The 23,014-nt window shown below is 41.2% G+C and overlaps 1 protein-coding gene across 2 annotated transcripts in view; it reads left to right on the plus strand.

The window, feature by feature from the left end:
• The first annotated feature begins 585 nt into the window (after positions 1–585).
• ror2 (receptor tyrosine kinase-like orphan receptor 2) overlaps positions 586–23,014 on the plus strand; it is a 43,129-nt gene continuing 20,700 nt past the window's right edge. The window contains exon 1 of one of the 2 annotated variants that reach the window (XM_058616919.1): positions 586–1,244. In XM_058616919.1, coding sequence (XP_058472902.1) covers positions 1,187–1,244 — 58 coding nt within the window. In that variant the 5' untranslated portion in view covers positions 586–1,186. Of the gene's footprint in view, positions 1,245–7,782; positions 7,826–23,014 lie in introns of those variants that run through there. The other variant, XM_058616921.1, reaches the window with a different exon arrangement.

Here is a 23,014-nt window from a genome sequence, read left to right on the forward strand (position 1 = left end):
AATGACAATAAAGTTGAACCTAATCTAATCTGATATGCAAGTAAAAGTCATCTTTCAACTTGAAGGTTGTGGGTTCGATTCCCAGTTCTGCTAGTCTACATGCCGATGTGTCTTTGGGCAAGACGCTTAACCCCATGTTGCTCCTGACGGCTGTGCTGGCAGCGTGAGAATGGGTGTATATATATACATATATGTATATATATATATATGTATATGTAACTGTGGAGAGAGTATTTACCAAACAAGGGGTCAAACAGTTTTACTTTGACTTACATTCATTTCCTGGAGTTTTAATCTAACCTTAACCATAATAACTACTATTGACCTAATTCTAATTCGAATCCTAATCCTGACTCTAACCTTAACCTAACTTTATGGATGTTTGATTTTCATGCCCATCATGTGACTGTGTCAACAGATTCAGGTCCCCACAACATGAGGAGTACCAGGTACACCCACACACACACACATTGCATTACATACATAATTGTACTAAAATCTCTTCATGATCATTGAACTAAAATATTATATGTGGTGCGCATTAAAATGATCAGCGCCACGTGTTTTTTTTTTATTTTTAATCTTGGAAAAAGGAGAAAATTCAATTAAACGGTTAAATGATCAAATGATGAAACATGTTATTGTTGTGTGTGTGTGTTTGTCTAACATGGAACTCTTTGGTTTTCTTTTACTGTTGTGTGTGTAGTAGTTGTGTAACAGTGTGTGTGTGTTTGTGTCGTGGTTGTTAAACTATACCATGCTTCTGTCTCTAGATGGGGCCCTCCACTTAAAGGTCCCTGCACTTTTGTGCGCACGCGTAAAGGCGCGCGTGCGTCCGGTACAGTTTTCCGACCTGGCGTCTTTTTTTTCCGCGCGCGGACAAAGCAGCAGCAGCAGAGTCAGAGTCACTCTGGGTCCGGGATCAGATCAGACCAGCTGTGGCGGAGCCGCGCGGCTCTTCACGTCCCTGTCGTTCGGACCAAACTCCTGAAGATCACGGCTCTTTGTTTTCCTGTGGACACCTTCATGTCCAACTCCAGTGCGCAGTAGTTTGTCCCCGGAGCCGCGCCGCTCACTCTGAAGAAAACAAGCAGAGGAGGAGGAGGAGGAGGAAGAAGAAGAAGTTGTGCTGATTGAAGAGGATAAATTGTTTGTGAGAGAGTGAGTGAGTGAGTGCAGCCGCATCATGGACTCATCTGTGAGCACTTTGATGTGGATGATGTTCCTCACGCTCACATGTGACGGTGAGTCTCTTCTACGCGCATCTTCTCAAACGCTGAATGTGAGATTATAATCTGTGATGAAGTGATGTGCTGTTCATCACCTCACTCTGAAATAATGGTAAAGTTCCTCAGAGCTGCAGCTGAATCATTGTCCAGCCTTCACATCATTCCTTCCTTCCCGTGCGTAAAAGTGCGCAATCGCATGCGCCACCAGCGCACAAACTTGAGTGTTTTTTGTGTGTTTTTTGTGTGTCTTCTTTGTACTGCGTCAGTCCGTTTACATGTGTGCCACTCTTCATGAAAAGCTGCTGGTGTCCGTCTCAAATGGCCGCTGTGTCGTTGTCATGTTAATAGAACGCTGAGGTGGAGGTGATGGCGCGTCTTTGTCGCGCATGGTAATTAATTGACTCTCCCTGCGGGGGGTGGGGGTGTGGGGGGAGGCAGCAGCGGCAGCGGAGGTTTCCTGTTTTCAGCTCGGTCTTTGAGGACTTCACCATTTGGTATGAAGTGAAAAGGGCACGGGGGGTGGGGCGCAGCGGGTGACGTGAAGGACTCACCAGATCCTGGTTCACTTTGTCGATCCTTGTCGTCTTTTACGCAACATTGTGTCCACTAACAGTGAAACAACAACAACAACAATCTTCTCTCATCATCAGGAGTGTTCACATTGATGATGTACTTTCACATAATGTCACTAACACATATTGTGTGAATATTGACAGATTTGACTTTTTTGAAAGTCAATCCTCAGTTAAGTATCAACTTTCTAACAGTGTTGTACGTACAACGTACAAATACTTTGTTACTATACTTAAGTACCACATTCACGTATCTGTACTTTACACGTACCTGCAACTTTCTTACTTTGACTCCACTACATACTCTCTTTGTTACTCGTTACTACCAAATAAAATCAGAAGAAGAAGAGTTGGTATGATGAGCAGCTTTAAACTACAGTTTTGCCATTCACATACTAGCAGAGCCAGGAATTGAACCCACAGTTGACTGACAACTGGCCCTAACACTGAGCCACCATGGTTCAATCCTAACTCCTTTAAAGTAACTTTTGAAATGTCAAATACTTTTTTACTTAAGTAATAATACTACCAAAGTCATTTTCTGGTAACATACTTGTACTTTTACTCAAATTTATCTTTTAGGTACTTTATACAAGACTGGTAAAAGATTTAAATGTCTTATTATGTGACTTTGGTCTTTTAAATCCTTTGTTCGGATTTACCTCAGTGACACAAACTGACCACACGAGGCAGATTACCGCTGCTGTAACTGCTGCTGCCGTTACTGTTACTGCTGCTGCTGCTGCTGTAACTGTTGTTACTGTAACTGTCACTGCGGTTACTGTTACTTCTGCTGCTGCTGCTGTTACTGTTGCTGCTGCTGCTGTTACTGCTGTTACTGCTGCTGCCGTTACTGTTGCTGCTTCTGCTGTTACTGTTACTGCTGCTGTTACTGTTGCTGCTGCTGCTGTTACTGCTGCTGCTGTTGCTGTTGCTGCTGCTGCTGCAGCTGTTACTGTTGCTGCTGCTGCTGTTACTGTTGCTGCTGCTGCTGTTACTGCTGCTGTTACTGTTCCTGCTGCTGCTGTTACTGCTGTTGCTGTTGCTGCAGCTGTTACTGTTGCTGCTGCTGCTGCTGTTACTGCTGCTGTTACTGTTGCTGCTGCTGCTGTTACTGCTGCTGCTGCCAGAGGTCCTTTCTTTGCTGTGGGTGTTTTCGGAGCGTTGTGTCATACCTGTGATGAAACTGGAAAAGCAGTCCAGCTGTGCAGCACTTTATCGCCGCCGCTCACTGTTGAAAGAAACGCATGTTAAATGTGGTTTAAACAAAAGCAGACATGTTAGAACCTCAACCTGAAAACACATGTGATAAAGAGCGAGTGAAGACGATGAATGTGACCAGGTACTCGCGAACACACGTCAGAGAGTTTAGGTTTGAAGGCTGTTGTTGTGTCCGATGCAACTGTGAGTGCAACACCTCACGTGTCTTTGAAGACACAGTTTGATGCTGTTCATCCAGGGGCGTCACAACAGGGCAGGAAAAGCCGGCAATTGCCTGGAGCTCTGAGCTGAGAGGGGCCCTGAAATTCCAATGTTGGAAACCCCCTTTAATGAGGCCCCATAGAGGCCACTATCCCACTGTGAGGCTCAGGGTTAAATAGAAAAGCAGGTTTGTTTGCCACTTTAATGCTAACAACAGCAGAGGAGGGCTTTTGTTAGGATTCTATTGATACCAATACTGATTCTTATTGATACTGTTGGAAACCTGAATGCAGAGGTGTGATGGAGGCCAGCTGTGAGAGAACACAAAGAGTGTCCTTCTTACACCACCACTAGAGGGCATGCTACATATTAACCACTCCATTTCTGACTTGTGTTAAGTCAGTTTTCCAACCCGTATTCCAAGATGGCTGCCACTCGTACAGATACTGCAAATACTGTTTTATTTGTTTCACAGTAAATCAGTTGTAGCTGTTTGTTTATGCAAAAACTGCAAAGAGCGCTGTTATCGACTGGTACAGCCTGGGTTAAGACTTCTTTCCAGAACACAGCCCAGTTTTGTTTGAGTTGTAAATGGAACGCAGCATAATCCCTTCAGATTATAATCGGCATCATATCGAAGAGGCTGCACCAAGGTCTGACAGAGACGCACCAGCTCTCAAACGCAAACCAACTGGTGGTGCATTTAGACACAGAAGTTTTTATAGGGCGTCTCTGTTAGACGTGGAAGAATAACTTGCATCGTGCATCTGTAATAACAGTGACGTATACGGCGCTCTCTATGGTCAATAACCTTCAAGCTGGCCACACGATTGGTGAAGTAGTTAGTGCTCCTGCACCCGGGTCGTGACACGGGCCTTTCTGCATGTTGAGTTTGCATGTTCTCCCCCCGTGGTGTGACTAAAGCGGTAGATAGTGGATGGGTGGAATTTTTCACAGGATGAGTCCACACTTATCTCCCATGATGGATGCAGTAAACAACCTAGTGAAACGTCAGATCTGCATCTGCTCATTTGCCGTCTCTGGGAACGACTGGGAAGCTGAAAATGCCGATGAACTGATCTGATGTTTTTATGTTTTATGATGTTTTCCTCCGTGTTCTAAGAGTCAGGGTGAATGTAACGTAAATGTAATGTAATGTAATCTATAAGGAAGTGCTATGAACCAATGAACCTGTTTCCACCAATCAGTGCGTCACACATTTATTTGTGTTTGGATTAAAAAAAGTTGCCATCTACACCTGCTCAGTTAACCTCACCTTTATAATTATGAATGTGCACAGTGCCTCAGTTAGTTGTCTTTCAACTGGAAGGTGAAGAGTTTGATTCCCTACTCCACTACTTTACACTATAGGCCAGTTAACTCATCGGTGCCATCCTCAGTTTTGGCCTCCGGTTATGGTCCCACACACAGTGATTAGTCGACCTCTGGGTAATGAAGAGAATCCTGTGTTTACTTTGAATGACTAATGACAGTGTGCAGAATGTGGTGTTGGTGTGATGTCATATTATTTATGTTGCTGGTGGAGCTAAAGCCCACTGGACTACACACATCAGGGTTTAACATTTCAGAGTACAACTTGGTGGAATTGCAGCTTGTCCCTTGAAACCCCCCCTCAGTGTGTGTGTGTGTGTGTGTGTTTGTGTGTCCTCCACATTTCAACAAATACCTTGTGGGCTCTTCAAGTTTCGCCTGTCATGTCAGCCATAAACACTTTTAATGTGTAAAGCCTTAAATCTGCTGCGTCGTCTTCTGCATGTGCAGTATGTGATCAGTGAGTGCCGTGTTCAGCTGGATGATGATGATGATGATGATGATGATGTCACATTGTGGTTCAACAGTGTTGTTTAGCTATGCTGGAGGCGTCTGCTGTGCTGCTGCTGATGACTGACTGACTGGCTGCGAGGCTGCGTTGCTGTGAACTCGGGCTAATTGCTCCGATCTCAGAATGAACTACATGTGGCTTTGGCCCGAGGTTTAATGTTTATGAAGCCCATGTTAGCCTGAGTCATTTAACTTTCACCCGCTGTCTTCACCATCTCCATAATCGATTAATTGGTTTTAGAGATTAAGTTTTTTTTAATACAAATTAATGCAAGCTTTGTGATTTTTCAGCTTCTTAAATGTGAATATTTTCCATTTGACAACAAAAAATCATTAGAACTGAAAAAGACATTTGAGAACATCATGGTTTCCAGGTTTTTTAAACACTGATTTCCACAGTTTAACTCCATTTTATGGACAGAAGAATAGTGAGTGAGTAGTGAAAGGTAACATGGTTACTCACTTCCATGGAGGCTACTGCGCTTTATTTTAATTATTGAAACAACACAACGTGCGCATGTATCCTCTGGTATGTCCTGTGCTTGCAGATCACACACCGACGATGAAGTGTTGCAGGTTGTACACAGTATGACATACTTCCCTCACCACCATCTGCTCTGTCGCACCCTGAATTGCCCCCTCGTTCTGCAGTCACGCTGTGAAGTGAAGCAAAGTGTTCCAGCGCTGGAAAAGCCTGCAGAGTTAGCCAGAGGTCAGAGCCAGGGGTTCACTCATCTGCACTCAGCAGAAAAGTGGGGGATGTGTTCAGGGCCACGGGTTTCCCCACACATTTTACAACAAGGAACTGGATCATTTAATGCAAACGTGTGACAATTAAGAGATAGTTGAGTGTGAGCAGTGTAAAGTAGGTCCCATCTTAATCTGACTGGACATGAAGTCAGAGTTAAACACCGAGAATGAGATGAGAAGAGATGAGATGTTTGAAGGCAACAAACTGTTGTCCAGTGAAGTCACGTCCAGAAGAGAGTTTCAAATCCAAAAGCTTTGTGGTTTAAATGTTTCTCAGATTTGGATTAATAGTTCCCTGTGTGTGACTGTTTTATGTGCATCTCTTATTCCCACAGTTTGAAAGGAAAGATTGAAGGTTTTTGGTTGAAGTTGGGACAAACTGGCCGAGAGCCAGAGTGAATGTTCTGTAACAGCTCTGTGAATACACGTATGATTAACACGTCTGTGCTCGCAGTCAAACCACCTAATGGTCATGTAAGTGATTGTTTTTGGATTTGCTTTCAGCTCAGTCTGGTTGGCTTCTACAGTACATGCTTGCATGAAACTTGTAATTATGTCATTTTTTTCATCTTTTGGTCTTTTTTGTGTTTGTCTTTGCAGTTTTGTATCTTCTCTGAAGTAGTTTATGACATTTCTGCTCTAGAAAGCCGTCACATACTGTACATAAATAAACACGTGATGCATGTAAAACATGTCCGACAGCACCCTGAAGTATATAAACGTGCTGCTGCCTGTGCATGGTTCATGTAGGCTGTCAGATTTGACAAATGATGGAAATGAGTCATTGCAGTTATACCTGGCGTTACAGTGTCACATACACATACATGGCTAACCGTGGCTGACGCTCTCCATTTGTCTTATTTTCATAATTTCTTGCAGGCTAAACACTGGGAAATGTAATGCGGCACAGTTCAAAGGTCTTAATAACAGTTTGAAATTCTCCACTTTGCCTCCCTGTGTGGAAAGAAAGTATCCACACCTGCATGTCATCAACTTCCTCTATGATATTTAAATGTATCTTCACTCTGGTTTTTTTCCTTCTTATTTTTCCTTATCCAAAGCTTTTAGTGTCAGTAGATGGTTCATCTTTTCTGATGCTCAGCGTCATTTCTGACGTCCTGTGTGTTAAAGTGATATGTAGCACGTGATCTGGTCTTTTTACAGAGTTTTACAGTCTGCAAATTAAAATGTATTTTATGAATTTAATTCCTGCAATATAAAATCTCTCCTCAGTCTCTGGTGACACATTATGGTCAGTTTATGTCGTAACATGTGACCCGCCACAGCAACAGTAGTAACAAGTCGACCCAGTGCAAACCGAGTAAGCAAAGAAAAAAGTATTGTGAGTCTTAAAACCATGAACTTTGTATTTGAATTTATGGTTGTTTGATCGCAGTGAATCAACATCACATTCCAGTGCTTTTGTTGTTGTTTTTGGCCAATCATCGTCACAGAGGAAACACATGGCTACTTAAAATGCAGCTACTACTGCGCTCCTCATGGCTACTGCTGCTTATTACTGTTGCTGCTGCTTCCAATGAAGATGGACAAGAAAAAACACATTGCAGAAGAACTTAGTCGTGGCATGTGGCTTCTGGTCATGCCAACACCGATCTCACTTGTGCTATGCGCGCGGCCTTTATCGTTAATGCGTTAGCATTTAAGCTAACGGACCTTTTTGCTAACGCGTTAGCATTTAAGCTAACGAACTTTATCGCTAATGTGTTAGCATTTAAGCTAACTGACTTTATCGCTAATGCGTTAGCATTTAAGCTAACGAACTTTATCGCTAATGTGTTAGCATTTAAGCTACCGGACTTTATCGCTAATGCATTAGCATTTAAACTAACGGACGTTACCGCTAATGTGTTAGCATTTAAGCTAACGGACTTTATCGCTAATGCGTTAGCATTTAAGCTAACGGACTTTATCGCTAATGCGTTAGCATTTAAGCTAGCGGACTTTATCATTCTCCAGAGTTTATGAACAACAAACGGATCTGCTTATGGGGTGAGTTTTCATTAACGTTGTTAATCTACATTAAGTTAGGAATTTAAAATGTTTTTTTTCATGCTGGACACTGTCTTTTAATAACCCACTGTGCGTTTCAGAACGTTATGTGGTTACATGGTTATTATGGCCAAATAAAAATCAGGTTCATGTATCTTCCGATTAGCTCAGCTGGTAAGGAGATGTGCTTTGGACATCAGTCATGTAGAAGACAACAGTCCTGTGGATAGACAACAGTAATGTAGAAGACAACAGTCATGTAGAAGACAACAGTCCTGTGGATAGACAACAGTAATGTAGAAGACAACAGTAATGTAGAAGACAACAGTTTTGTAGAAGACAACAGTCTTGTAGAAAACAACAGTAATGTAGAAGACAACAGTCCTGTAGAAGACAACAGTAATGTAGAAGACAACAGTCCTGTAGAAGACAACAGTAATGTAGAAGACAACAGTCTTGTAGAAGACAACAGTAATGTAGAAGACAACAGTCTTGTAGAAGACAACAGTAATGTAGAAGACAACAGTCCTGTAGAAGACAACAGTAATGTAGAAGACAACAGTCCTGTAGAAGACAACAGTCCTGTGGATAGACAACAGTAATGTAGAAGATAACTTTCTTGTAAGAAGACAACAGTCCTATAGAAAGACAACAGTCATGTAGAACCACTCCTTACATCTTAGGTCCAACAACTCTCAAGAACAACAAGTTCTTGAACATAGGAGCAGCTCAACACTTTACAAACTACTGCTGGACTGAGTCGTAACATTTTTTAAAAACTACTTTATTGTACCCAAAACGCCACTAACATTTAATTTCAGCTCACTGTTAACGTTTTTATAGTCAACACATCACGAGCCAATCCTTCAAAATGTACCATAAGAACTTTAGTAAGTACTTTTCATTTGTCCAAAGTATTTCTAATATTTGGTTGAAGATTAATTCATTTCATTACTGTCCCAACCTTGTATTTGGGTGCCAGTGTTCTTGTTGGTTGTTTTTCTCCCTGTGCCTGGTGATAAATGGTTATTCATCTCAGGGGTGTATAATAAAGTGTATCACATGTTCTGGCCCTCGCTCTCAACAGAGGCCTGAGATTGTCATTTTATTAGTCCCACATTTTACCTGGGATAGATTTAATATTACTCTCAGCTGCCCCATTACAACCTTCCACAGCATACCTTCTCCCATCAGTGCTAGTGCCTGGTCATCCTGCTCACAACAGTGCTGGCTTTGTTCTAGGTTGCAGCTAATTACTGGCTGGTGACAAGCACTCAAAGGAGTGTGAAACAGACTGAGGAAGGCTGCAGGGCACCATTGTATTTATATGCACAACTGCACCACAACATAAAGACTCAGGCTCTGTTTGTACCTGCATTAGCATGCATAGTGGGTGATGACAATGTGAGAGAGGGAGGGAGATTGTCACAAAGACGGACTCTACAGTAGAAGCTTTTACTCATTTGAAATTGAAATATAAACCAGTATTGGCACTTTTCCACTACCCAGTGGCTAACAATGTCTTGCTGAAGATAGACAATGAACCATCATGTTCCTCAACACGTAAGGTGCTTTTCCACTACACAGTCCCGGCACAGCACGACTCTACTCTACAATGTCACGTATAGTATCGGCTCAGCTCACTTGGAACCTCGGCAGGGCAGGTACTAAAATGGTGTGAATGGGTATGAAAGATTGTGTGATTGGGTGAATGGCAAAGCTATTTGCGTAGCCGGGAGTCTCTGCAAAAATTTCATTATGTCTCATAATGACAATAAAACCTCTTGAAATCTTGAAATCTTGAAAGTAGTGTATAGCAGCTCATCAAGACTAGAAAAGATCTTTATAAACACAGACCATTACCAAATGTTCTTGTTCTGATTCTATTTGATAGTAACAAGTAACAAATAGATAGATATTGGGAAATGCAGTGGAGTAAAAGTAAAACGTTTCTAGAAATATAAATAACTAAATACAGATAAGTGGAGTTTGTACTTATGTGCAGTACCAAAGTGTTTGTACTCTGTGACATTGTTACATTACAACACTGCCAACGAAACTCACGTCATGACTCCTGGTCGTGGCAGTGGCAACAGTGCTGCAGCCATGTTTAATGTGAACAGAGCTACAACGACACAATCAGGTCTGTGAAGAGAAACAAAGTAGGGATTGACCCATGGTCGGCCATCTGCAATGAATAGGTCAAACATAGGTCAAACATCTGCTAATTATTCAGTGTCAGATTAACGTGTTTGGAGTGAGGTCAAAAAGGAAGGTAAAAGGAGTTAGCGGTGGGAGTGAGAACTGGTCTGTGAGGATGTGAAGAAGTGTTTAGTATGTTTTCAAATGTTTATACGGTGACCCTGGATACATGTTTACTGGATAACAGGAACAGCATACTTTCGTTGCCACCTTGTGTTGTGGAGGTGGACTTCATTCAAAACAATCATAGCTTGACTTAACTGTGCATGGAAATGTACTGATAATTCACCTTGTTTCATTCATAGAAAAATAAAATAATTGAACATAAACATGAATGAAATGGAACAAAAATACGTAAGAATCTTAATGTACAAATTTTTTTTTTTAATTTCTTCTCTATGTTAGAAGATGATATCTTCTTTTGAGCTTTGAACATGATTTGCAGAATAGTGTAATGAACTTAATGAATAATGGATTGGGTGCATCTCTGCATCTGTGTCTACTAATGATTCTTATTGCGCTTTGTAAAAGGAAGACTTTGTGAAATTCCCCAAATTTCAACGCAGTATGCCAAACATGGAAGGATAATTTTATTCTATAAAGTATCTGATATTCTTTTTCACTTTATGGAGTAGAGCTATTGATTTGGATATTTCCAAGTTTGTGCTGTTTATGTGTGATTTCCAGTTTACGTCTATTATGACACCCAAGAACTTGGTCTCCTTTACTCTTTTAATTTCTCTACCGTTGATGGTTATTTTCAGCTCTATGCCTTTCTTTCTATATCAGATGATACCACATATGACAGTGTATTGTGATGAGAGCACAACCTATGGCAGACATATTCCATTCAATCTTTATTATACTTTCACATCTTAGTTTGACAAATATTAATACCTTCAGAAAAAGGACCAGTCTTGATTTTGAGGACTACAGCACTAGCGAGGAGGCAAAGTGCTGCATGCTGGTATGTCTCACGTCTGGTACTAATTATATTTGTGGATCTGGGACTGATTAGAGCCATGAAGACATTCCCATGGACAGGGCTCACAGTGGAGTGACTTGACGGCAGCAGGATGGACTCTGGCTTTTGTTCAAATGTCTTCTTAGGTAATCATACAGTTAGGTTTTAATTTAACTGCATTAGCCCCAATACTTATTTTAGCCTCAGCGTGCATTAAATCCATACATAGACTTTTGTTGATTTCACTTGGAACAGAAACCATAGAAGCGCAGTGTCAACATATGCTGCTAATTACTGGAGCTGGTAAACAGAAACAGAGGAGGAGGGAAGAGGCCTTCAAGTGATTGGAGGAGAAACACAGTTGTGCTATAGAACTCTGTGTTCCTCTAATGCATTGGTATATGTTTACATGTTGATATAGGGAGACTAAACATGACAGACGTTTTTGCATCATGACACGGCACAAATCAACCTCGAATGCACATTATGAGGAAATGTTTATGGACCATCTTGTCAGTTGGTCGCCATTGTTCGTCCAACGAAGACAAAACTGAAACTCTGAAAGTGAAACGTCAGAAATGTGATTCAACGACGTCAAAGGATACACAAAACCATTCAGTTGTTAGCTTGTCAAGCAGCATTCTGCGTCTTTCTAGCATCCATTAACTTCAAATATTAACATCTTCTTCTTCTGTTGTTGTTTCTGAGAAATGTAGAACATTGTTCGGTCCAGTTGAACATACATGCAACAGTAATTGGAATCCCAGTGTCAATATCAATATATTGAGTTTGAAAGAAGGCCTGAAGTGAAATATATAAAATGAAATGACTCTGACAATGTTAGTAGTGTCTATAGTATTTTCTTCTCCATGTTATATATATATATATATATATACATGTTATACTATTCCCACTCAGTATGTTAATATGCACAGTTTAATCGAGCTAAGGCGGTAGTCTGACTATGACAGACAGTTGGACAATTTCAAAGCATACATGTGGATGAGCAAATGGATTTATTGTCCGTACATGTGTGACTCCGCCTCCGTAGGTGGCGCTGTATCCCTCTATAAGCTAGTGTGTATTGAATGAGTTGACATGACAGAACAGTGAACGGTGCTGTGGTTCTGTATGTTTGGAACCTGCTGACTGTACGTGTTAATCATCAGTCCGAAAGTGAGTCTTCTCTGTAGTTGTCACTCTCACAAGTGCCATCGTGTTGTTTGTTGTTTTCCTTCAACAGTGCTGCAGTTTATACGCCGGCTCCTTCAACTTCAGGGTCAAAGACCGGGGAGGACATTTTGGTGCACGCGCAGAACGCCAAGTCTAACTCCTTGTTGTTAAAAACGTGTAACTTCTGAGTAAAGAAGTTTATTGGAGCTGAATTCATAGAAGATGTGGGACCTGAATTAGTCCTGACCTGACGGTAGTTCTTACTGAACAAACACACTCCCTTCTCTGTGTTAGTGATCTTCATGTTGGGAGGTTTTATCAGTTGTTTGCTTAGGAAGTCAGTCTGATCACCTTTTGAACTACATTACATAAATTGTATAGTCTGCGAAGTGAGAACGAGCCCCACCCACCCCTTCCATAAACTCCTGCAGGTTAAAGGTCAGCTGAGGCACTCTGCGGGCCTTTTTCACCTCACTTTGTGTATTTAAGATATTTTGTCACAACATTTACTCACTAAGGTCCTTTTGCTGAAGAAAAGTGTCTTTTATCTTTGTGTTTCCCAGAAGAAGAAGACGAAGTTGCTGTGGATGTTTTTAATCTCACTGAATTCCAGCATGGGTCTGATCATCAACTGTTTAGATGAGAAGATGTTTGGAGCCACAAGTGCTGTTGAGTCTGTTCATAATTATCCTGTTAAAGTGTCCCAGGATGTGTGCTCGTGTTTTATGGTGAATACCTCTCTACCTGTGTAACCGTGTCTGTGTGAGGGGTGTTTGTTGCATTTATGTATGTTTGATTCTAGATCCCTCACACACTCCTCATTAACTCAGTTAATGGAAGCAGAGTCAAATCCAAACATGTGCTGCTCTGCACTGCACTTTCTCTTGGATCATAAATAATTCAGCACCAAAGCAAAATGTTGTTGCCGGGTCAACATTTCATGTATCCGAAAAATATGAAATCAGCTGTTAGTTCAGCCATAACCCGGGCGTGGATTTAAGATAAGATATAATAAGATAGTCCTGTCTTCTTCTATTATTTGCAGGCTTTAGCCTTGGGTGGGAACTGTGGCGCGTGCACACAGCACCCAGGCCAACATATACATGCTACACCTAATCATATCATTTGTGTGTGTGAGTCTGACTTTGACTAAATCCATTTAGTACAATTGTGTGTTAGACTGACACACACAGTCATTTGTTTGTGGACATGGGTGTGGGAGTGTGGTTTAAAAAGCTGTCTAACAGGAGATCATTTTATTGGGCAAGCGTTTTTGTAAAATGGCTAAAATCTGTTTTTTATTGTGTCCCCACTGGCGGCCATGTTTTCAGTGTGAGTGAGTGTCTTTGTCTCAGAGTGGTTGGTGGTGACAGCAGTGTGCTGGAGCCATGCGTGGCAAAGTCACTGTTGTATTTCACACGAGTCACACATGTCAAAAAAAACTCCTGAACGGTCCGACGGTTTGAAATGTTAGTTTCCACTTTTAAAGCTCAGTGTTTTTCCACGCTGACTCTACATGACATGACTTTGTCACACACACACACTGGAGGTCACTTCACAATGAAGTCATAAAAACAGTGCAGCAGAGAGACCATGAAAGCACCAGTCTGTTCACTGGAATGCAGCTGTGGACTGTTATCATTTATTCTATTATTTTATTATCCAGCCCACTGGAGTCTGGTGAAACTGAGGCTCCTGAATCTCTCCTCACAAGGACACAGCACATGGAATGGCTCTGTTATTGATTTAAGCATACTATTATGGGCTTTACACTTGGACTGCAGGATGAAAAAGAAACTTTGAAAGGGACACCTCAAGTTTTTGGAACTGGGTTGTATTGGATATTTTCATAGTCACATAGCCTATGCTCAGTGAAAACATGGCAGGACTGTTTTTAATTGCTTTTCTTTTTGAAGATATTCACATATTCCCCAAACACACACACACACACACACACTTATTACTCTTATCATTAGTCATCTGAGGTTGCTCACTTGTCGCCTCACTTCAGCGAAGTTCCTTCACAGTTTTAGCTATTCACTCATTCACGCTGGGCAAGACATGCTGACGTGTCTTAACCAAACCGTCCTCCTGGACAGGACAATGGCTCAGTGGTTGAGTAAGGTTGAGGGTTCAATTCCCAGCTTCACGAGTTAACATGCTGACGTGTCCTTGGGCACTTGAAGTGGGCCGGTACTGTCCTGTACATGTGACAGTCACACGTTCTCACAAGAGTCTAATATTTCTAGTTTTTAGTGTCTACAGTTCTTTATTTGTATTGTTAAAAAAAAAAAAAGAGCAATATTTTCCATCCATCTATCTTCTACCGCTTTATCCTGCACATGAGGGTCATGGGGGTTGCTGTGCCAGTCTCAGCTGACATAGGGCGATAGGCGGGGTCACACCATGGACAGTCAATCCCAGGGCCACACATAGAGCCAAATAACCATTTACTCTCACACCCATGGCCAATTTAGAGTGTCCAATTTACCTAATCCACATGTTGCATGTTTTTGGACTGTGGGAGGAGGCTGGAGAACCTGGAGAAAACACACACACACACACACACACACACACATGGGGAGAACATGCAAACTCCATAGTCCCAGAGTGGGAAAATATCAAAAGTGCTAATCAATTTACCACTGGCTAGTAAGAATTAGTGACATCTAATAGTGAGGCTTGTAACAGACAGATGATTTTTGTGCTTGTCGTTCCCTTTCCCAAGCACATACTCGAAAGGCTCTTGTTCATCATGATTAGTAAAGCAAAGTTTAGGCTGCAGTGTACTGTATACTGCAGGCTGTGACTGTACACTTAAACAAGCACGTTTAAGGCTAATATATTTGATTTCTGTCAATAAACCACGTTACACACTGGACCTTTAAGACCAACAGAATAGAAAAGGTTAAAACTGAAAAGGATCAAATTGTATGTGTGTGAACACTCTCAGTAAGCACTGGTTGGCCTTTACTGTCTGCCATGGCTCTGGAAATATGTTAAGAGCAGGCTTGTCAGAGTAACAGCTTGTCCCTCCTCCCCCTGCAGATGCCCGTTAATCATAGTTCAGAGGCACAAAGACCAAAGAGGAAGAGTTTTTAAGGAGAATGAAACAGAAATACACTGCTGTAATAATTTCCTGGGTGGCACTCGTTCCTCTGCTCCTCTGCTCGTCTCTCAGTCTGTTTAGATGAAGGAAAGAATGACTAAGATCTGCTTTGGTGAAAGATAAACAGTTGACTTACATGCATCCAAAAGCTTTGTTTCACTGGCTGATCTCCACAGACTCAGCTTGGTATGCAGCTTGGTATCTTATCAGAAAGCCAGTAAAATGCAAATGACCGCAGCCCCGCCCCCCCCGCCACTACAACCTTCCCCTGTCTCATTTATTGTCTCGTCTTTGAGGCCTTCAAATGGCCAAATATTTGAACGGAGGTCCCTGTTTTGTTTTTATGAGATGGCTATTGTTGTTTTAACTCAGTCACGGGGATGGAGTTACCCCAGTGTGAGCTGCCTGGTGATGGAGGATTGCAGTGCGGGGAGATAGTATCTGAGCCACTGGAGGGGAAATTCCATGGCAAGTGATACCATCTGACAACTGAGCGTGTGCCACGATTCAGTCATTATGTCAGAAAGCTTGTTCACTTGTTGTACGTGCTTTATGTCCACAGGAGAGGGATGAGGGCGTCTTTGTGACAAAAGTAGTGACATCTGGCCTCAAGTGTCTGTGTGTTTGTTTTTCCTGTGACTTTCCTGCATGGTTCCCGGTGCTGTCGGCACAGTTTCCCCCGCAGACTGGGTGAACTTTTACATTTCACAGATTGTCATCTCGGTCAGTTATAGTTTGACATCACTATGTAACGGAAAACACACAGAGAACTTTGAAGGTTCCGAGAGTCTTGAATGCTACGGTGTCTTTTGTAGTAACTGAAGCACCGTATGGTCCTCTTTGTTTCTAATGTTTGACTGATAGCGTATTTAATAATGCTGTTCAAGTTTATTTCATGTGCTCTGCTATAATTTGTTTGATGTCCTTTTGAGCCCTTTGTGTTTTCATATCTCATCAGAAACACAGTGGACACGGTAAATCTTGTCAAACTAAACTAAACACGAAGATAAGGAGAGATGTGGAGGGAGGACATTTTCATTAGAAATCAAACCCTTGTGTATACTGTTGTTTTTTTTACTGTACATATGTTGCTAAACCATCTGTGTGAAAAACAATAGCACGTAGAGCGTCTTATTGACTGATATTGCTAACAGTTCAGAGTTACTGTGCAAATAGAACTACTATACTCATCTACACACCATGTGCATGCTGTTAGTGCCTATGTTTATTATTGTATTGAAGCTGAACTCTTGGTAATCACCACACACAAACACACTTTATATAAAGGACATCCTGAAAAAGACACGTACAACATGCCATTAAGATGACGGAGGAGTGTTTAAAACAACCCAGCACATTTATTACGTGCATTGTCTGGTGTTTCTGCTGGACCAGCTAATAAAACACATGCCAGTCAAACCCCATACAGTCTCACTGTAATGAAATAGAATAGATTTACTTCCGCAATTCGTGCTTAAACTGACTCTATCCATCATTATCATATGCTGCTGCATTTACCATCGCTCTCTCGTTCTCACTGGAAAAAAGGAATCATGCTGCAATCAGTGTTAATATTGTATGAGCCCTAAAGAGCGTAAAAATACTTTTATTTTATAAAAGAAGCCGTCTTGGAGACACATTTGCATTCACACGTGGAAAAGAATGTAGCCACATGTGTCCCAGGGAGAGAGAGAGAATGTGAATGTGGTTTGAGTGATCACATCATTAAGGGCCCATCGGGGTCATAGGTCTGTTAATACCAGGTCTGTATCTTCTCTCCAGGCTTTGTTTAGATTTTGTTTCTCTTTACCGTGATCCTTTGGCTTTCTCTAACCTTTACTATGCAAAAAAAAAAAAAAGACATTAAAAAAATAAAGTAACGACCATCACTTAGCCAAATGGAACGGCTTAAAAGTACCATTCTTTCTTCAAATATATATGCAAGTAAAAGTATGTTGCAATAAAACTACTCCTGAAATTACAATATATCCAAAAGGTTACTCAAGTATTTATAACAGAGTAAATGTAGCATGTTACTACCCACCTCTGGCTAACAGTTACGCTAACAGGACCAAGTGTCACTGGTGGACACGTAACAAAGAAAAGAATGAAGATATTTCTCAACTCAGGGGAAAAAATACTGCAGAATCAGAATCAGAATACTTTATTGTTCCCTGAGGGGAAATTCTTGTGTTACAGCTGCTACTATTCAAAGAACATGAAACAAGGATAGAAATATATAAGAATAATAAAAAAGAAATGAAGAGTAAAGGTAAAGCTAAGTAAACATAAACATATGCACTCTCATGTAAAATGTCAATATGTACAATATATACAGTAGAGATGTACACTATATACAGTATTGAATGGATGAGATGGTTGTAATTTGAGTTATTATACATAAGTTGGTTATTGCACAGATAATTCTATCTTCTATATCTATTCTAGTAATACAAAGCTAAATGCAAATCAGTGAAGTATTCCTTTAAGGTAAAGGAAAACTTTGTTTGTCTAAAAAACACAAACAGCGTAGTCTACAGTACTATGTGAACGACTGTGAAACAAATACAACAGAAGTAAACAGTAAAAATAACAGTGGTTGTGCGGTGGCAGCCATCATGGAATCCTGAACTTGGGGCATGTGAGGTTGTTCCTGAGTTCCTGAGTTGGAAATCCGAGGTCATGGGGCATTCCTGCAATTCCAAGTTCCGACTACAAATGGAATGAGTGTCTATGTGGACAACAGTGCCCTAGAAGCACTCCGTCTTGACTATGTGTCTGTATCTAATGCAACAACATATCAAAAAATCTAAACTATGTTTTGAAAGTAAGTCCACACACAGCTGACACGGCGAGTGCAGCCCTCACTCACATTCTGGTCACATGACGGCAGTGTGCAGTGAACTGTTGACGTCATATTTAAGGTGTGGTTTTAATGTTGGACAGATACTGATCAGGTTGGCGTTTGCCAACTTATTTGGTGACTTTTCAACATATGACTGTTGTATATTACTGTCAAGGAGCATTATCCCGTTTGATTTTGGACTTATTTTCTGTTGTGAGTGCTGCTGCTGTAGTGACCTGCAGTGTTTATGAGGGTCATAATGTTTTGGTTATTTGTTTATTTGTTTATTTATTCACTATCTGCACCTTATCGTTTATATATACTGTATATATTTAAAAAATAAACCGGACCTCTGGTCACCTTTTTTATTCACTTTTTTATTCACTGTTGTCAAATATATGTTAAGTTATGTTAATGTCTACGTTTCATGTACAGCGTGTGTTTGAAAAACCGGAGTCGAATTCCTTGTATGTGTTACATACTTGGCCAATAAAGCTGATTCTGATTCTGATTCTGATTCTGATTCTGATGTCAGGACACGCTCTGGTTTGTCCATCACTTGGAGACAAGGTGTGTGGTAGACAGGACATGTGAAGTGATTTGTTGAAAAGCCAATATCACATTCCGACACGTTACTTTCAGACTCTCTGTACTTATAATAATTTAGAATTTCCGCTCTCATTTTTTCTTTGTTTGGTTTGGCGTCGTTTCCCTCTCTTTGCCTCCACCACACAGGGCATTACTTGTGGCTTTTCCGCAAAATTAGGCCGCCATTTTGATTATGGAAGGCTAGTTTACCTCCTCGTACCATGCTTGTGATCATTTTAGCCATTTTTTGTGTTTGAGCCAGCTGAGAGGGAGGGTGTATCCACACACTGTGCACTTATCTCATATCATAACAGTTCTGCTCCAGCTACAGACCATTTCAGGAAAGAATGAAAACATTAAGTCGTTCTTTTGAAGATTTGGTTCTTAGCAATGTTTTTGCTCAGTTAAGCCGTGAACCACTTCCAAACGAGCTCTTTGTTGTCAACAGAAGTTTCCTCATGATTTTGGCGACCTTCTCACCTTTGCTCTCGTACCATAAACATGATTTCTGTTCACTAAGAAGGTTTAGATAGACAGGAGGTTGGACAGAGAGGGCAGAATGAATTGGTTTCATTTAGTCAAAGTTTAGTCTGCTATTTTCAGCCTTCCCACACTTACAGACCTATGATTTACTTTCAGAGCTCAGCCATTACCCAAGGTAGCCAACGCTTGTCTTTTATATTCAATGTCATTTGACTGTTTAATTCATTAGGTCACTTTCAAACCACAATTCCATAGCAGAAATCCAATCCAATATTACTGAATCAGCAAGATGTCGCTGAGTTCCTGTGACTCACTTCTTCGCTTTGGTTTTCCATCTCATTACAAAACTGTCTTTGCTGTGGACTGTGTTATCAGCCGTCCTCTGGGGTCGCTCTCAGAGAGGCGGATGGATGGATGGATGGATGGATGGATGGATGGATAGATAGGGGAGTGGGGAGCAGTGCAGGGGGCGTGGTCTGGTAGCTCACATCGTGCGTGACCAATCTTGCGTTTATAAAATGGGGACGAGCCTGAGACAATGAGCCTTGTGCTAGTTGGACAAGAGGATGATTAAAAACAGTGCTGTTGCTAAATACACCGGACTCCTCTGCTAAATATTAAGATTATAGACCTTTGCCTGGTAATTGTTGGAGATTAACCCACATTTTTAGGATTAATAAGTCTTTTAACTGATCTACACTTCAACATTATTCAGCTTGATTCTTGTGTCGGACATCTCCAGAGCACAGTCACTGGACTGGAATACAGCGGCAGGGTTTATGCAGTGCTAGCCCTAAATACACCAGACTCCGCTGCGAAATATTGAGATTTTAGACATTTCCCTGGTAATTGGTGGAGATTAACCCAACTTTTTAGGATTGTTAGGTAGTTTTAACTGATCTACAGTTCGGCATTGTTCGGCTTGATTTTTGTGTTGGACGTCTCTTCCTGTGACGACAGTCTGACCAATCAGTGGCCAGCCCTCTGACGACATCACGCATAGTACCTACTCAGCCCGCTTTAACCTCGCCAAAGTACCAGGTACTATGCTAGTGGAAACGCAACGTAACCATCTCGTGCTGAGGCGAGTAAAGCTGGTGGAAACACGCCATAAGAAAACTAATGGCAAAATTTGAATGCAGTAGCTGCTGTTTGACCAGAGAGGGCAGTAGATACTGATTTTTATCACAACATGTATAATTTAGATTTCACTTTATACTAAACTGTGGAGATTTGCACCTTGATCAACAAATATCATTAACCAGATACACCAACACACTGATTTACACCTGAAAAGTGGTTTAGGCATTTAGTTAAGCTTCAATAACACCAGCTTTAATGCACATGTCAATAACAATAACAATGTACGGCGAAAATAAAGATTGCCAACAAGGTGTAAGATAGAGTGCTTTTCCCATTGACTCCACATGGAGGTAATCCCATCTCTCCCTGCAAATAAAGATCCCATTGAAATAAAAGACAGCATTTATCAGTGTAACAGAGGAAGCGCAGAGTCAGTCCCACAGCAGAAAACTGAGAGGCTCTGCACGGTGAGAGAAACAGAGGGACACAGTGTGGTCCGCATCGGATACCTAAGGAGGAGGTTGACCAGGACTTGACTTATTTTGATTGGGGAGATCATGTGAGCCCCTTCACTTACACTGACATCATAGTAATGTATGCAGAGTCTCAAAGGCAGCCGGTCAAGTGGCAGGTGAACACATCATCTCTTGTTAGTTGTGCAGGAAGAGAAATAAAACCACATTAAAATGAATGAGGTGGCTTTACACACACACACACACACTGTGTACAGGCGTGATGATTTTACACAACTTATATTATATTCTGTGGCTGAAACCAAAAACAGTGACAATATAATGTCAATGATCAGTACTGATACCAAACACCAGGTGTTGTGTAAAGTTTGATTGACAGTTATCTGGCATAGTGTTTCACAACATTTAAAGATGACTTCCCATCATCAGTAAATTAAAAATCAGTAAAAACATCAGTAAAAAATGTTGATGACCCAACAGTAATCTCCCGTGACCCACCTGTGGGTCCTGACCCAGTCTTTGACCCGCTGATCTGACATACAACGTAGTTGTATGTAACAGATGAAAGCGCAGCATCATTAACCAGAGAGAGAGAGAGAGAGAGACACTGAACCATATAAGAAGTGGTGCAGCAGGGTGAATAATACACTGACGGTGAAAACAAACAGCATGGCTGCGTACAGCAGCTTTAAAACACGCCATTAACCACTCGCATTCTTCGAGAGGCAAAACCTTTTCAGTCATCTTTTCCTCCCTTTTGGCGCTCTGTGGTTCTCTGCTTCATCCACCGGGGCTTTTTAACTCAACCAGCGACATCATTTCTGCCTCCAAAGTAGCTCTGTCTTCAGGAAATGTTTGTGTAACTCCAGTCTGCAAACTGTCAAATCCAGCCCTGTCCAAAAGTCATGGAGAGGTTGGAAACGTAGAGGGGTGGAGGATGGGGAGTAATGGAGACAAAGGATAGAGGACTGAGAGGCAGTGCACACACACACACACACACATTTAACAAGCAGTTTAAACAGGCGAGGGAAGGAAAGTGGTGAGGTGCGCCAAAAGGCCCTCAGTCAGAACTCCAGTAGATGGAGCTGTGGCTTTGGCCTCTCAGCTCTCAAAGGGCTCTTTCATAGTGAAGCAGCAGACTGGAGGAATGCAGCAGACAGCCGTCTCACTCTCTCTCAGCCCTGCGTGGAAAAGACGCATCCTATCACTCTGATCACTTATTTTCCAGTGCTGGAGATACATGTGATCGGTCAGAGTTACTGCCTGTGGCCACACAGAGGAAACTCAGTGGCTGTCGTGGTATTTTTTTAGTCTCCTGACAAAACCTAACTCTATGAATGTGTTGCTTGGGTTTATCCTATACAGGAGAATTTAAAGGCTTCATTTAAAGGCTCATCCACTTTACACGTTCAAAAAAAGTAGGATTTTTCGAAGTTGTTGTGAGGACATTAAAAGTTGACAGTGTACAGGGTTCAGGTTGACCTGTATACTGTCGCTATACCGATCTCAGTCCTATGCATGATGCATCGCACACAGGATACAATGTGAAGTGAGACACCAGTGACAAAGAGCAGCTAACACAATCAGGAAACTTTCGATTTAAAGGAATACTTCACCGATTTGAATTCAGCTTTGTATTACGAGAATAGAATAGAATAAAAATTGTGCTTCCCAACCTCAGTTTGAAATATCTTCACCAGTGACACTTGGCCCTAATATCCATCTGTGTTTTAACCCTTTAACAGTGAGCGTATAGCAGATGACAAGTTTCACTGGCGCTGTTGCAGGAAGCTGACAAATCAGTGTCTTTGTTGCCAGAGAGGGAAAAACACATGTACATAGTTCCCTTTTTTTGGACATCGAGACAAAAAGTAATTGTTTTATTTTAAATATGTTTTATACTGTTCAAATTTCATATTAAACACGAAAAATCTGGTGTTCATGTACAACTACTAAATACATTTACCTCAGTGGGATCTTTTCTTCATTTTAAATAGTTAATATACTATTTTAACATGCAATAAATTGTAAATAACTGACACATATTGAAAGTTATTCTGAAAAAATGGTCACAGGACATTTTCTGGCCCTTGTAAGGTTAAAATAAGCAAGACGGACATGTTGAGGCTTACGTGTTATTATGATTATCAAAATAGTTGGAAATGAATTCTTATTATTTACTATTAATCGATTAGAGTTGTGTTGTTTCCCTTTTGATGTGATGAATACAGATACAGATACGCTGCCTCGTGTACGAATGTGTACGTAC

Source organism: Solea solea, chromosome 19, assembly GCF_958295425.1.
Source record: "Solea solea chromosome 19, fSolSol10.1, whole genome shotgun sequence".
Classification (NCBI taxonomy): domain Eukaryota; kingdom Metazoa; phylum Chordata; class Actinopteri; order Pleuronectiformes; family Soleidae; genus Solea; species Solea solea.